Source organism: Pleurodeles waltl, chromosome 1_1, assembly GCF_031143425.1.
Source record: "Pleurodeles waltl isolate 20211129_DDA chromosome 1_1, aPleWal1.hap1.20221129, whole genome shotgun sequence".
Lineage (NCBI taxonomy): Eukaryota > Metazoa > Chordata > Amphibia > Caudata > Salamandridae > Pleurodeles > Pleurodeles waltl.
This window is the reverse complement of record NC_090436.1, coordinates 819,736,263-819,753,535: the sequence shown is the minus strand read 5'-3', so window position 1 is coordinate 819,753,535 and position 17,273 is coordinate 819,736,263. Positions and strand designations below refer to the sequence as shown.

The 17,273-nt window shown below is 42.7% G+C and overlaps 1 protein-coding gene across 2 annotated transcripts in view; it reads left to right on the top strand.

Annotated features, from left to right (window-relative positions):
• DOCK8 (dedicator of cytokinesis 8) overlaps nucleotides 1–17,273 on the top strand; it is a 709,540-nt gene that overhangs the window by 619,485 nt on the left and 72,782 nt on the right. For both annotated transcript variants that reach the window (XM_069228642.1, XM_069228651.1), the window contains 4 exons: nucleotides 1,932–2,084; nucleotides 4,700–4,858; nucleotides 14,026–14,126; nucleotides 15,646–15,838. In XM_069228642.1, the coding sequence (XP_069084743.1) occupies nucleotides 1,932–2,084; nucleotides 4,700–4,858; nucleotides 14,026–14,126; nucleotides 15,646–15,838 (606 nt within the window). The remainder of the gene's footprint in view (nucleotides 1–1,931; nucleotides 2,085–4,699; nucleotides 4,859–14,025; nucleotides 14,127–15,645; nucleotides 15,839–17,273) is intronic.

Genomic DNA, 17,273 nt, shown 5'->3' with positions numbered 1-17,273 from the left:
TAATCAATAGCTTTTAATCAATTTATTTAATAATTTGTGCTGTAAATTCAGCATGTGTCCGGGCGAAAATTCCACATAAATCCCTTTCAATGACATCAAGCTCATTTGTTTCCCCTTTCACTCTGTAGAATTCGGGTCTGGTATTTGTGCCCCACCTCCGTCTCGCAGCCCAGCAGTCGCCCCTGAGAAAAACTTTTAGCCAGACAAATATTACATTTACAGTGATATAAAAAGGCAAAAACTACCTGTAGTCTTGCAAGGGTGAGGGCTCTATTACATTAATGCAAAAAGAACAGATGACGCACAGAATGCTGAACAAATCAAACATTATTCACCCCCAGCCATAGATCCAATTTAAATTCAGGCCACTTGTTTCAAGATAACCTGGCTGATGAGGTCTGATACCCCAAAACCGGTCCCAGGATGCTTGTTTCTGGTCCAGGGAGGACCAGGCCTGGATGTTCGGGCTGGACTGTTTGCATGGGGAGCAGGGTCAAGAATGACTTTCTTATGGCTGGGTCCAAACTAGGGTGGTGTGGTGAGCAACAAAACGATGGACTAAACCCAGATCTGTGACTGGTGGTGAATGTTTGATTTGTTCCGCATTCCATCCATAATCTATTCTTTTTGCCTTCATTACGTTAAGGCATATTGCATGAACAGGCAATTAGTGAACAGAAACTCTTTACACCCAGCTCATGTGCAGCCAGAATTAAAACACTACAACCAAAAGCTAGTGCATCTTCCTCTGGTAAAAGAATATGGAGAACAGACCCACACTGGACTGTTGCCACAGTCCAGGAATATCAGCACTGCAGCTTACCCCACCAATGACAGGGACCCACAACATCAAGAGATCCACACAAAGTGACCACAAACTGGAGAGGGAAACTGATCAATAGACACCGAAAAAGACACTGAAAACAAAAAGAGGTGAACCTGATGATGCTTCCATGGTGGCAGCAGAGGAATATAAACCAAGATGCACTTTCTAGTGACCTGTCTAAGGTACAGAGATTTCAAAGAAACCTACCTTTGGAGGTTCTTTGAGAAGGAAAACGATTTCCCAAGAAAAAGTGCATTTGCTCAAATTATAACGTACAAATAAGTGTAATAACTGTCATTCCTTACTGACTCTAGCTCTGTCCCTGTCTCCATTTCTGGTTCTATCTCTAATTCTATCTCTGTCTCTATCTCTGTCTATGTATCTAGCTCTGTTTCTATCTCTAGCTCTATTTCTTCCTCTATTTCTATCTCTGTCCCTAGCCCTATCTCTATCTCTAATTCTGTCTCTGTCTCCATCACTCTTTCCCTGTCTCCATCTCTGTCTCCACCTCTATCCCTAGCTCTAGTTCTGTCTGTATCTCCAGCTCTAGCTCTGCCTCTATCTCTAGTTCTGTCTTTATCTCTATCACTATCTCTAGCTATAGGTCTATCTCTAATTCTGTTCCCCTATCTCTTGTTCTGCCTCTTTCTCTAGCCCTATCTCTTTTTCTAGCTCTAGCTCTAGCCTTGACACAAAAAGTGATTTGAAGCATTATTTTCCCCTTTACATATATCTTTATGTTATGTGCCTTCCTTTCTATCAAAATGCATCTGTCTTTTGGTCAAGTGGTTACACAGTGTCATGTATTAACATTGACCACGCTGGTACAACTTGTCAGGACAATCAAGTCAATTTGAATTTGTGATTTTCCCAAGTTTTAACATGATTCCTTTTTGGAAAATGAACAACTGAGGGCCGGGCATGCTTATAACTGTTGAAGTTCAAACAAACTCTAGCAATTTTCGCCCTGTGTTTGTAACTTGTGATGCCCAACTAACTGATTACTGTTGTGTAGTTTTCCTGTGTGGTTGTGCCTTATGGATTTGCTGATGGTTACTATGGAGATGATGCACACACAAGTGGTTATTTTCTTTTGTCCCCCCAGTTTGGAGACCTGCTATTCGAAGAGGAAGTGGAACAGTGCTCCGACCTATGCCAGAGGGTCTTACATCACTGTAGCAGCAGCATGGAGACCACCCGCAGTCAGGCCTGCGCCACCCTCTACCTGATCATGAGATACAGCTTCAGCAGCATCAGCGTAAGAGGCCACATGCATCAGGGCCCTCGGCCAACACATGCTCTGTCCTGTAGATTATATATAGCTACAAAACAAGGCATGCTCTGAATGAGTGACAGGAACAAAGAAGCATCCATCTAGAGAACTGTGTCACAGCCTTTTGTAGTCTTGTCAGCCCTCTCCTTCAACCTCTTAAACGTGTATATACACTTTCAAGTATCTGCAGACCTGTTTTGAGTTCTGCAGTCCAGCAGCTAAACGATGCCCAGGGGCACTGTTGAGGTTGGACCTCGTGGGGAGCCATCTTGCGGTGCAATGTGAGATTCTGCTAGTTATATGGTGGCACTGTTCTGAAAAGGTGGGAAACAGTAGCTGAAGGGCATACATAAAGAGATACGGAAGATAAGCTATATCTTGTGGATGGCATCGATAGATGAAAAGTGTGTAATTTAAGGGATAACTCTTTCCATTTACATTTTCAGAGAGAATGTCCACACTGACACGAATATATCGTGTATGGCAAAGGATTTTTATTTTTTATTTTAAGTAAATAGAATCTAAATGTACAGCACCTTGTTTGGAATCCTAAGATGATCTGACCGAAAATATATTTATGTAGCATATGTTTTGAACACGTCATCTCAAAAAGACAATTTCAATCAGTGATGAAATATGATTTTTGTAGTTGATTGACTCAATCTTCAAAAATTGGGCGTTCTGTTTTAAGTACATGCATTTTAGAATACTTTTCACACATGTGCAGCCAAATTAAATAATTTTGAAACGCCGGAGCTCAAACTATAAATCAGGTGCATTCTGTCAGTTTACGCCATGACACGCCCTTAAGTCAATGAGCCTGCTATTGACTGGGACAGTCCATCTGATTACACAAAAGTACTTTAGTGAAAGACAGCTGCAATTTGATACGGTGGACGTGGATTGGCCTCAGTCTGAAGACAGGGCAGAAACCCCACCCACCCAGAGCAGGGGTGCAGTGTTTTATTGTACATACCTACAGGGGGATGTCTGTTGGTTCTTGGGGCCCTGTGTATACTGACTGTGCGCCACATTCTATGTAACGCACACCAGTACGCCTCCTGACAGTTTCTTTGTCATTGAGCCAACCGACTGTAGTACAGTATGGGCGCAACGTAATGGGTCCTCTTATTTGTGATTGCACTGGTGCACATCTTGCGCATTGGTACATTCCTTAATACAGGTGGGGCAGCTCAAGCATATGTGGGTCCTTCTGTAATCCCAAAGTGCCCTTGAGGATCAAACAAGAAGCGCACTTGCCCCTCGGGCCCTCGGGTCCTTTGTATAATATTACCACAAGTTTGACTAGATATAAGTTATGCAAAGGTAGCTACCTCTAAGTTACAGTCTTCTGAATCAAGTTAAGGTTGTTCAGAATTTGATCAACAATCAGTGTTTCATGAATATTTTTCAGTCCAAAAATTACATTTAGAGAAAGGTCAGAAAGAGACCTGCTTTTACAAGAGCGTTCCTTGTTTCACACTTGTTGTTATGGTGGAGTAGTTTTGCATGAAACATGTATGATAGTAGTAATCCAAAGGAACTTAACAGTTTTTAACAAGCTGTAAATTTGCACTCTAAAGTGACCACATACATAGCGTGAGCCTTGAAGCGTGATCTTAAATTGTTAACAATATTTTAATCCATTCAAAAGCTCTCAGCCGAATGGAAGGCATAATTACATAGAACGGATCAGCCTTCTAAATCCTGATGAATCTGAGTAGATACAGATTCATAAAGAACACCTGATACCCACAGGTGATGTGTTTTTTAAAATAATCAGCTATGCCGCTTCAAATCTCGGAGGGGCCGGAGGGTGAACAAAAAAAAAGTAAACTTACCTCGGACCACAGTCTCCCTCCGCCTCCTGCTGCCTCACTCCTGTTCCCTCAAAGTGGTGTCCCAGCATTCAATGGGACACCAGCACAGGCTCCCCAGCAATCCTGGCGCTGCTTTCATGCTAAACTTAGCATGAAAGCAGCTTGGACTGCCGCTCAGACACAGCCATGGCGTCTGTGGAGTTTCTCCAGCCTGGCTGTGTAGCACAGCCAGGTTGGAGAAACTAAGTGTACATGTGTGTTTGGCCAGCCTGATACAGCCAACCAAACACACATGCGCACTTAGGTGCACTCCATTCCTCCTCCTCCCTCCCACCTACTGTGGCCCAGCCCAGTCTCTCCCTGGACTGCTGGCTGAGCCAGCAGCCGAAAAGTAAAACAATAGTGAACTATCATTTTATTTTTCTGCTACTGGCTCAGCCTGGCGGGTGACGCTCCTTTGCCATAGCGAAGGAGCCGCCCCTGAAAATAATCTCAAATTCACTTACCTACGTAGTTTACAGAAATCCATTCTTAAATCGTTAGAAATTTCAAATAAGAAATGTTTGTTCTAGGAAAATATGACTAGCTATTCATATATAAAGCTTGCATACACATTATATGTGGAATCTCATACAAACAATTCTGAAAAATGTTACAAGTGTTTTTGAGTGGCACTGCTTTTGCTGAGAATAATTTCTGTATAATGTACCACATTTTCTGTACCGTGTGGATACCTAATTTATAGTGACTAATTTCCTCCTCTGTGCTCTTCGTTTACAGAACTTTGCAAGAGTTAAAATGCAAGTGACAATGTCTCTGGCATCGCTTGTGGGCAAGTCACAGGACTTTAATGAGGAGTACCTGCGGAAGTCATTGAGGACAATCCTGGCCTACGCGGAAGAAGACATAGACATGCAGCCAACCCTCTTCCCTGTTCAGGTGCGTTGAGAACACGTGAGGACCCATGATAATTCAAGAGTGGGTCATCATCCAATTCATGGGGATGATTCATCTGATTCACAATATAATGACATGTAACATTCTTCACAGTGAATATACTGCAGTCAATTGCCTGTGTTTGATGTTCACAACTCCACAAATCTTTTCACTGCAGTACATGGAAGGCTTCCGTCTTTGCAGGAACTGATTCTCAGTGATATCCCCAAGTTCATTCAATCCATTTTCCACTCTAAAGCTCTCCCTACCCTTCCTGGGTGCCGGAAAACAACATCGGAGCCTACACATCCCTGGTCTGCTTGTAGTTTCTCTACCATACCCTGCAGTGGGTATTTCATCAACCACTGTCCCAAGTCTCCTTATGGGGAATTCAATACAATAACTTATTGGTGACAGTTCTGCGTCTTAATTTGCTGTGGTGAATTCACAACTTTCCCTTAACATAAAGTTAAACTTTATTTTCTTTTGTGACTATACATATTTATCGAACGTTTGATAAGCATCCTAGCACTAAAACTGAGGATGGTCTACCATTAAGAAAATTGGTAACACAGACCGATACAAATTCAAGTACATTCACTTTTCCAATGAATTGTAATAAAAAGTGAACATATATCTTTTGAAACTGCATGGAATAAACTACAGACAGGGAATTACCTTGAGGCAGAACTGAATGATGAGGTAACTTTTCAATATAATCTGCAATTAGTATTTTTGTGCTGCATGGATACAAATAAGCATAGTTCCTGTGTTTGGCGAAGCTCATTTGGAGCAGACACACAAAAACACAATAGTTAGTCCTGAGATAGAGTCAGAAGCCGGTTTAAGCGTGGGAATTTTGCAGGGCCCCCACCTTCCAAGGCACTCATTAAAGTGATTAAGACAGTCAGAAGTCCGAAAACAGTGTGCATAAAAACAGATATTTTTTTAATTTGACAGGTGTTAAAAAACGGGGCACATCAGGCTGTGCGCTGTTTCTTAAGGCCCGCCCTCTCCTGTGCGTCAAAATGACGCAGGAGTATAAATAAGGCGCACATGCCTTAAAGTCATTTTTTGGGCGGGAACGCCTACCTTGCATGTCATTAACGCAAAGCAGTTTCCCGCATCCAAAAAATGACTCACACGGAGGAATTTTGACATCCGTGGGCTCAGGCGTCAAAGTTAAAATATGGTGCACGGTTTGTGCCGAATGTGCGTCTAAATGTTTAACGCACATTCGGCGCAAACAGAGTATCAGTATGCCCCTTAGTATTTTAAGTCTCAATCCATCACATGAGTGCACTTCTAAATCCCCCTGGGACAAGCAAAAGCGAAGAGCAGGGTCCAGTTGTGGTCCAGTTGTCTCTGATCAGCCGTGCAGTTACAGGAAAAGGCCTCTAGCTTTTTGTATCCCTGTAGCTTGAAAAGGTGGTCCACCTTATGACTCTTAGAGTCCACATCTTCATCCTGGGTACAAGCGGGACCAGGTCCAGTCCTTCAAGGCTTCTCTCAGGTCATGGAAAGTGTTCTAAAGTGAGTACCTGGAGCTGCCACATTTCGACTGGTACTAGCTAATGGGTTGGAATAACTCCTTGGCACACTAAAACCAACCCGTAAAAGTTCCCAGGGGTAACCCTACCCACTTTTGCAACATGTCCTGTTTTTCTTACTGCAAGCAAACCCAAAATGCCATGTGTCAGGACATTTTCAAGATGGTGGAAGTATTTGGACACACTAAACTTGGGCCCTGGGTGTGTGCGTGGCGGGTGTACTGTGGTAATGCAAGTGACCTCCCACATCAAGCCTATAATCCAATTTGAGGGAGTTATTGTACCCACAACAAACCCAGGAACAGAATTCTGGTAGGACAAAAGCAGGTTTTTCCAGTAACCAGACAGTGGATATGTAAGTATTGAGTTGATGCCCTGTTCTCTTACTTTAACCCCTTCTCTGCCAGGCCTTTTCCCACTCAGTTGTCAGGCCTTTTTTTGGCTGTTTGGGGCAGTTAGCGCTTAGGCTCTCATAACGTTTTGTCCACATAAGCTACCCACGCCAAATTTGTGTCCTTTTTTCCAACATCCTAGGGATTCTAGAGGTACCGAGACTTTGTGGGTTCCCTTGAAGGAGACCAAGAAATTAGCCAAAATACAGCTAAAATTTAATTTAATTTTTCAAAAAATGGGAAAAAAGGGCTGCAGAAGAAGGCTTGTGGTTTTTTCCCTGAAAATGGCATCAACAAAGGGTTTGCAGTGCTAATATCACCGACTTTCCAGCTTTCAGGAACAGGCAGACTTGAATCAGTAAACCCCATTTTTCAACACAATTTTGGCATTTTACTGGGACATACCCCATCTATTTTTTGTGCTATCAGCCTCCTTCCAGTTAGTGACAGAAATGGGTGTAAAACCAATGTTTGATCCCAGACAGCTAAACATTTCTGAAAAGTAGACAACATTCTGAATTTAGCAAGGGGTAATTTGTGTTGATCTTACAAGGGCTTTCTATGGAAAACAACAGCTGAAATAAACAAATACTGGAATTGAGGTGATAAAAACAGCCATTTTCTCCACGTTTTACTCTGTTAACTTTATCCTTCGATGTCAAATTTTTTAAAGCAATATACCGTTACGTCTGCTGGACTCTTCTGGTTACGGGGATATATAGGGCTTGTAGGTTCATCAAGAACCCTAGGTACCCAGAGCCAATAAATGAGCTGCACCTTGCATTGGGTTTTCATTCTATGCTGGATATACAGCAATTCATTTGCTGAAATATAAAGAGTGAAAAATAGGTATCAAGAAAACCTTTGTATTTCCAAAATGGGCATCAGATAAGCTGTTGAGAATCAGTGGTTATATGCACATCTCTGAATTCTGGGGTGCCCATACTACCATGTGAATTACAGGGCATTTCTCAAATAGACATCTTTTTTACACACTGTCTTACATTTGGATGGGAAAAATGTAGAGAAAGACAAGGGGCAATAACACCTGTTTTGTTATTCTGTGTTCCTGCAAGTATCCTGATAAAAATGGTACCTCCCTTGCGTGGGTAGGCCTAATGCTCGCGACAGGAAACGCAACATGGACACATCACATTTTTACATTGAAATCTGACGTGTTTTTTGCAAAGGGCCTAGCTGTAGATTTTGACCTCTAGCTCAGCCGGCACCTAGGGAAACCTACCAAACCTGCGCATTTTTGAAAACTAGACACGTAGGGGAATTCAAGATGCGGTGACTTGTGGGGCTCTCACCAGGTTCTGTTGCCCAGAATCCTTTGCAAACCTCAAAATGTGGCCGAAAAAACAAAACACTTTTTCCTCACATTTCGGTGACAGAAATTTCTGGAATCGGGGGGAGGAGCCACCATTTTCCTTCCACCAAGTGTTCCCCTAAGTCTCCCAATAAAAAATGGTACCTCACTTGTGTGCATAGGCCTAGCGCCCTTGACAGGAAGTGACCCAAAAACAACGTGGACACATCACATTCTCCCAAAGAAAACAGCCCTGTTTTTTGCAAAGTGCCTACCTGTGGATTTTGGCCTCTAGCTCAGCTGGCACCTAGGGAAAGATACCAAACCTGCACATTTTTTAAAACTAGACACCTAGGTGAATCCAATATGGGGTGACTTGTGGGGCCCTCTCCAGGTTCTGTTACCCAGAATCCTTTGCAAACCTTAAAATTTGGCCAAAAACACACTTTTTACTCACATTTCGGTGACAGAAAGTTCTGCAATCTGAGAGGAGCCACAAATGTCCTTCCACCCATCGTTCCCCCAAGTCTCCCGATGAAAATGGTACCTCACTTGTGTGGGTAGGCCTAGGCCCCGTGACAGAAAATGACCCAAAACACAACATGGACACATCACATTTTCCCAAAGAAAACAGAGCTGTTTTTTGCAAAGTGCCAAGCTGTGGATTTTGGCCTCTAGCTCAGCTGGCACCTATGGAAACCTACCAAACCTGCAACTTTTTTTTAAACTAGACACGTAGGGGAATCCAAGATGGTGTGACTTGTGGGGGTCTTGTTACCCAGAATCCTTTGCCTCAAAATTTGTCCAAAAAACACTTTTTCCTCCCATGTTGGTGACAGAAAGTTCTGGAATCTGAGATGAGCCACAAATGTCCTTCCACCAGTGTTCCCCCAAGTCTCCGGATGAAAATGGTACCACACTTGTGTGGGCAGGCCTAGTGCCCGCGAAAGCAAATGCCCCAAAACCCTATGTGGACACATCAAAATTATGAAATACTAAACTACCTGTTTTTGCGGGGGCCTGCGTTTTTGGTCCTGGGCTCAGCAGCCATATAGGGAAACCTATCAAACCTAAACATTTCCGAAAACTAGACACCTGAGGGAATCCAGGGAGGTGTGACTTGCATTGATCGCCCAATGTTTTCTTACCCAGAATCCTCAGCAAACCTCAAATTTAGCTAAAAAATCACATTTTCCCACATTTCTGTGTGGCATCACCGCACCGGGACAAATTTCCTACCACCCAATGTTCCCCTCAGTCTCCCGGTAAAAATGATACCTGACTTGTGTAAGTGGACCAAGTGCCTGTGACAGGGAAGAGCCAAAAACATGTTGAAATTGAGGGGGAACCAAAGCAGGTACAAAAGGGCAGTTTGAAAATAAAAACTTTTAGGCTGATAAGTGGGGCAAAATTTTTATCGGTATAGATGAGACAATGCTTGGTGGTAGGAATTTTGTGGATTCCCGCAGATTCCGGAAGGTTCCACCACAAAAATGTGGAAAAAATGTGTGATTTCCAGCAAAGTTGGAGGTTTGCAGGGCATTGTGAGTAAGAAAGTGGTGCACAGTGCATGAGAAGCACACCACCCTTGACTCACCCAGATGTTTAGTTTTTTAGATGTTTCTAAGTCTTGTGGATTTTTCTACATGGCAGCGTCCCAAAGTCTAAAAAGTACAGCCCTCACCGTTCCAAGTGGGACGATTTTGAGAGTTAGCCAAGCTCTCATGGCCCAAATGTAAAACCAAGAGTCCAGATAATCAAATGTCCTCTTGCTTGCCTTGCAATAAGATGTTTTAGTGTGCGGGGAGAGCTGAAAGACTGTTACCCCCTTCAGTTGGTAGCCACCACCACACTCGTTTTTTTTATTTTTTATTTCCTAACCTCTAGTAGACTTTCTGCCCCCGGGGTGTGGATCAGGGGTAATTGCCCCATCTGCCCACTGGTGGGCAGCACAACTTTGGCCCCATTTATTTGGGTGGGGGTATGTCCATACCAAACCCTCTTATTTTGAAAAAGATCTTCCCTGGTCTCTGGTGGGCTTTCTGCCTCCCTTGGGGACAGAAGGGCCTTCCAAAAATAGTCTTATCTGCCCCCAGATATGGCCAACAGTAATGTGCCCCCATGGAGAGTGACTCTTTCCCAAGGGTCTGTCCCCCCCCCAAACAAAACAACAAAACACACACATACACACACACCAATCCCTGGTGCCTAAGTGGTTTCTGCCCCCCACCCCGGGGACAGATCGGCCTAATAGCAATAGGCTGATCTGCCCCCCAAGGGCAGCATAAATGGGCTAAAATAAATTCCCCCCCCCCCAACCCCCCTCAGGGGAGCGACCCATGCCTAAGGGGTCGTGACTCATGCGTGAAAGTGGTGCAACAAAAAAAAAATCCCTGGTGCCTAGGGGGGCAGATCGGCCTAATACGAATGGGCCAATCTGCCCCCAAGTGGGACAGAAATGGCCTAAAATTAATTTGCCCCCCAGGGGAACGACCCTTGCCTAAGGTGTCGCTCCCCCCTGCGTGAAATTGATGCAAAAAAATAAAAATCTCTGGTGTCTAGTAGTTTCTGCCCCCCTTGGGGGCAGATTGGCCTAATAAAAATAGGCTGGCAGAAATGGCCTAAATACAATTTGCCCCCCAGGGGAGCGACCCTTGCCTAAGGGGTCTCTCCCGATACATAAAAACACAAAGTAAATATAAAAAATATATATCCCTGGTGTCTAGAGGTTTTTGCCCCCCGGGGGCAGATCAGCCTAATTATAATAGGCCGATCTGCCCCGAGGAGGGGCAGAAAAGGCCTACAAATATTTTGCCCACCTGTGGAGCAGCCCTTGCCCAAGGAGCTGCTCCACTTATGCGTAAGTATAAAAAAAAATCCCTGATGTCTAGTGGTTTCTGCCCCCGACATATAAAAATATATATATATATCTCTAGTGTCTAGGCGGGCCCCCCAGGGGCCGCTCCCCTTATGAGTAAATATAAAAAATACACAATTCCCTGGTGTCTAGTGGGCATTAGCAGAGACATGAAAGGAAAGGCCTTTCCTTTCATACCTCTGCCTGCCCCCTCCTCCCGAGCGGAAGAGAAATGCTGAGCATTTCTCTTCCGCATCGCGCTGGAAGCATGCTTCCAGTGTGATGGGAGGTGACCATCATTAGACGTCACTGGGGGGTCCGGGGAGGGAGTCGGGGTGGAAGGGGAAGCGACTCCCCTTCAAGCCCTGCCATGGGGGGGTGGGGGCGTGGCCCTCGGGGGGGAGCACTAGTGCTTCCCCAGAGGGCCAGTACTAGGACATAATAGTGATATCCGTGGCACCTCAGCGCCGCAGCCACAGGCGTAACCATTACGTCCTTGACGCCCAAGGGGTTAAACGGTGCCTCAAATGTTACATGTAGGTCAACAGACCTGTCAAGCAAGATCTGACACTGTTGTGGCAAAAAGGATGCCCTCAGCCCCTACTCTGCATCTTCTGTGGAGTTCAGAGGAGTTCTCATGTACCAGATACAGGGAAGGATTGCTTAATTTGAGCCCGTGGTCTGCAGTGCTTGGCACCAGCACTTACTTCACTTCATTGCTGTTTTCCATCTCACCTCTCTATTTCTCTCCTCCAGCTGCTTCGACTCCTTTAATGTCATCTTTATTTACCTCACCTCTATCTCTATCTCCTTTGTATATCACACCTCTTTGTACTTCTCTCTCATGGCCCTCTATGTAGCTCATCAATCTTTACCTTACCTCTCTGTCCCAATTCTCATTTTTTTCACTACATCATCTTTTTCTGACCGCCTATCATTCTCTCAGTAACCAATTTTCCAATTTACCTCACCATTCATTGCAGTCAAACTTCTCTGCATTCCCACTCCCTTTTTCTGTGTCTGCTCCCTCTACCTCATGTCTGACTACCTTACTGCTTTTTTACTATCTCTACCTCGCCATCACTATCATTTTTTCTGTCCTAACCGCCTGTCTCATATCACTCTCTGCAACTCCTTTATTTCAACAAGCCGTCTATAATTTACCTGTGGGTTTCTCTTATTACAGATCTCTGCCTTGCCTCTGTTTCTGCCTCTTTCTCTACTTAAGCTTCTGCCTCTCTCTCTAACTCTGTATCTATCTCACCTCTCTTATTCTACCTCACCTCTTTCACCTTTTCCCTCTACACACCATCTCTCTTGCTACCCTTCATCTCTTGCTCTACCTTTCCCTATGTCTCACTACTCTTGCACCTGTATTTAGTTCTCTCTACACCTGGTCTGTGTCACTTCCGACATCTACATTTCTGCCTCTACCTCGCTTTGACTTACCTCTGTTTCTACCGCACCTCTCTCTCTCTTCTTCACCCCCTGGTAACCACACTTTGCTCCCTCTCTCAACATTCCTCTTCCTAACTCCCTTCGCCACTTAACCACGCTCCAAATTTCTGACCTATCTTTTTACCTGCCTTTCTTCACCTGTCTCTTCCTCTCTTTGTCTCTTATAGGCTCTAAGCAACAGATTACTTCTTTTAAGTCCATTACTCTTTCAATGAAACATTGTAAGGGTAGAACCATGGTGATTAAATGGCCACACAAGCTGCCATCTTAAATCTGAAGTAAAAACAAATGAGGAAAACAAACCAAGGAAGGTAGAGTTGCATCTTGACCCAACATCTTATGCCGAAGACAATACCTTTAGAATAAACCCAATATAATCAATAACCAATATATATCAGCAACCCTGTATTTAGTCAAGACAATTTTGTAACCATCCATAATGAACGATTCTCAGGGAAATATACAGCTGATAAGAAGATATTCACGTTGAATATTCCTTTGCTATAGCTAATCATGCACTTACTGAAAGTACAAATTTCACTTCGGTGTCCAATTTCAGGACTTTTTACCAGAATATGGGCAAAAATTGTTTCCACTTCGCTGGATAGTGTGCCAAAACAAATCGACATCCTTGTCACAACTAACGCAAATAGGTATAAAAACTTCCTTTGAGAAACATCCTGCAGAGAATCAACATTCCTATCCAGTTTTTGAATAAAACTCCCTATGAGACAGTGACGCCCAAATAAAGAGAATTTTATTAGGTCAAGCCGTTCATTCATCCATTTAGAGAAACAGATCCTGTATAATTAATACTCTTGAGAACATTGCTGTCTACAAAGAATTCTACAAACAGTCTCGGGAAAATGTGTTGTACGAAAAATTATTTGTAAAACAATATTGCAGTTTTTGGATTTATTTTACAAGCGGCATTTCCCCTAGTATCGACTTTAGATATATTTTATGGAAAGTACTTTCAGTAAACTGATAGTTGAATGATTATTATGCGTCATATAATTTTGTTACTGGATTACCGTCTTCAGGGCATGTTTTACTGCAGAACCAACATTGGAGTAAAATCTTTCTAAACCTGTACAATGAGACCCCGTCCCACTGCACAGATTTAGCACCTTGCTGCTATCAAGCAGCAGTTCCACAGCCAGAATTAAAATATATTTTAACACCATTAATAAATATGCAGTTATTATATTTTCCAGAAATATACCTTACTGCCTGATCACGCATTTAGTACAAGCGGTTGTATTGATAGAGTGCCTGTGTGTGCCTTCATAATAGGTCACCATTTTACCAGTGTTTTCTGATTTGATCTTGAAAACGCTCATTTAATTTTGGTGAAGGTAGAGCTACAAGTGGGCAATGCACTGCTGAGGCAAAAGATCTAGAGTGCCAATGGTCAGATTCCTCTGAAAAACACTATAGTCTGACTGTGGCATTTAAATACAACCTCGTGAGGTCTTAATATTGAGAAATAACAGGTTCTTGCCTCATGCATGTGTCCTTGTACAACCAATGCATGCATGAGGCCATTACAGAGTTTCGGCTTCAACGTTTGCATTTACGTCTTTCATTTGCAATTGCAGGTTGAGGAGCTGCTCTGTAATCTCAACAGCATCTTGTCAGATACTGTAAAAATGAGGGAGTTCCAGGAAGACCCGGAGATGTTAATGGACTTAATGTACCGGTAAGTGAAACCCGAATATGTTACAAATGAGGTATAAAAATGCAACTGTTCAGATAAAAAAAAAACTCCATTAAATAAGCCATAGGTCTCACATTCCATATTTGCAAGAATAGATACCTACAAAAGAAATCTCCCGGTGAGGACTTGCAAATCCAGTCATTATCCACCATTACTCAATAGAACATAACACATGTTTTTTATATTGTCTGCAGGCTTCTTTGTAGTATAACTAATAAATAATAAATCCATCCATTTATGTGGATGGCTAGATATTGTTTGTTATCTGTCTTTGAATGATTTGCCATTTTGCAAATCTTGCACTTTGTATTACACTACCTAGTTACATGAGTGTGAAATCCAAATCAGGCATTGAGTGACGAGTTCATGAGTGAGCTCTGAACCAAGTTGCTTTTTCTGGAGGCTTGCTTATGTGCAGTGAGCAACACTAACATATGATAAACTTTCTGTACATGAATAATGTGTAATAATATCACTTTAAATGGCACATACCTGTTTTGAACATAATTGCACTGTATTTTAAACCATTGTGTTATTTCTAGTGAACAGTTTTCCAGCTTGAAAATGTTTCCAGTGGGCTGCATTGGATCACCTGCTGTGTATCTAGGCCCAGATGATTTAAATTGTTTTGAGACTGCAAACCCGTAATTCATAGAAGTACTTGGTTTGCAACAGAAAAATTGTGTTTTGTCATCTATTAAACCCATTTTGTGAATCAGTAAAGCATTTCTGTATGGCAGAATGGGTTTAATGACTCATTTGCAATTTAAAATGAAATGTATCAATGTATCAGGGCAATTTACTATGAAGTTTATTAATGGCAGTTGCAACCCACTGAAATGTTATTTACGTCTCAAATGAAGTGGTAACAGATTATCAAAGGGAAGCTGTACTCATTGGACAGGTTAATCTTTGAGAATCGCCTCGGAGGGATTTGTGGGAAGCAGGCAGTGTCAAATATGACATCACAAATAGGTGCAAACTTAACAGGCGAATTTATCTCACAAAATCATTTACAGTAATATCGTCTGACATAAAAAAAATTGATACATCGTCCCATTGCGTGTAGCTTTGCTGTCATTAACTCCGATAGAATTGTATTTTTGTCAACAATATTTAGGCCACTCTGTTTATGTCAGACGATATTCTAATAATTATATTTACCTACCACACCTAAATGGCTGAAATTGGTCAACTGTCAAATATGGAAGATTGAGGTTTCGGTCTGAAACAGAGGATTAATTGAACCATTTCAAGGGACTCCTTCTGGAGAAATATTTTTTATTCAGAAATGCTTGCTTATCTGATAACTTGTACATATTACTGTAACCCCCGTTACAATTATCCACATGCAAAAATGAAACACAGAAAAATATATTACTGTAAAGAACATTAAGTATTTTATGTTTTAGAATGCCTTTTCCTGCCATAAATTTGAAGCCTACAGACATTTGCAATATCTCAAAGCTACACAGTTACCTTTTTCATCATGTTTGATTAGAATTGCTAAAGGGTATCAGACGTCCCCCGACTTACGGCTGACCTGGCTACTGAATATGACAGAGAAACACTCCAATAAGAAATGCAAGACAGAAGCTGGCATGTGTCTGGTTCATGCAGCAGCACTCGTTGCAGAGTACCTGAGTATGCTGGAAGACCACAGCTACCTGCCAATCGGGAGTGTCAGCTTTCAGGTGGGTTTTATTTACTTTTCATTGTGCTACTTCAGTTTAATTAATTCTTACTTCAGTTGGCAATACAGGGAGTGCAGAATTATTAGGCAAATGAGTATTTTGACCACATCATCCTCTTTATGCATGTTGTCTTACTCCAAGCTGTATAGGCTCGAAAGCCTACTACCAATTAAGCATATTAGGTGATGTGCATCTCTGTAATGAGAAGGGGTGTGGTCTAATGACATCAACACCCTATATCAGGTGTGCATAATTATTAGGCAACTTCCTTTCCTTTGGCAAAATGGGTCAAAAGAAGGACTTGACAGGCTCAGAAAAGTCAAAAATAGTGAGATATCTTGCAGAGGGATGCAGCACTCTTAAAATTGCAAAGCTTCTGAAGCGTGATCATCGAACAATGAAGCGTTTCATTCAAAATAGTCAACAGGGTCGCAAGAAGCGTGTGGAAAAACCAAGGCGCAAAATAACTGCCCATGAACTGCGAAAAGTCAAGCGTGCAGCTGCCACGATGCCACTTGCCACCAGTTTGGCCATATTTCAGAGCTGCAACATCACTGGAGTGCCCTAAAGCACAAGGTGTGCAATACTCAGAGACATGGCCAAGGTAAGAAAGGCTGAAAGACGACCACCACTGAACAAGACACACAAGCTGAAACGTCAAAACTGGGCCAATAAATATCTCAAGACTGATTTGTCTAAGGTTTTATGGACTGATGAAATGAGAGTGAGTCTTGATGGGCCAGATGGATGGGCCCGTGGCTGGATTGGTAAAGGGCAGAGAGCTCCAGTCCGACTCAGACGCCAGCAAGGTGGAGGTGGAGTACTGGTTTGGGCTGGTATCATCAAAGATGAGCTTGTGGGGCCTTTTCGGGTTGAGGATGGAGTCAAGCTCAACTCCCAGTCCTACTGCCAGTTCCTGGAAGACACCTTCTTCAAGCAGTGGTACAGGAAGAAGTCTGCATCCTTCAAGAAAAACATGATTTTCATGCAGGACAATGCTCCATCACACGCGTCCAAGTACTCCACAGCGTGGCTGGCAAGAAAGGGTATAAAAGAAGGAAATCTAATGACATGGCCTCCTTGTTCACCTGATCTGAACCCCATTGAGAACCTGTGGTCCATCATCAAATGTGAGATTTACAAGGAGGGAAAACAGTACACCTCTCTGAACAGTGTCTGGGAGGCTGTGGTTGCTGCTGCACGCAATGTTGATGGTGAACAGATCAAAACACTGACAGAATCCATGGATGGCAGGCTTTTGAGTGTCCTTGCAAAGAAAGGTGGCTATATTGGTCACTGATTTGTTTTTGTTTTGTTTTTGAATGTCAGAAATGTATATTTGTGAATGTTGAGATGTTATATTGGTTTCACTGGTAATAATAAATAATTGAAATGGGTATATATATTTTTTTTGTTAAGTTGCCTAATAATTATG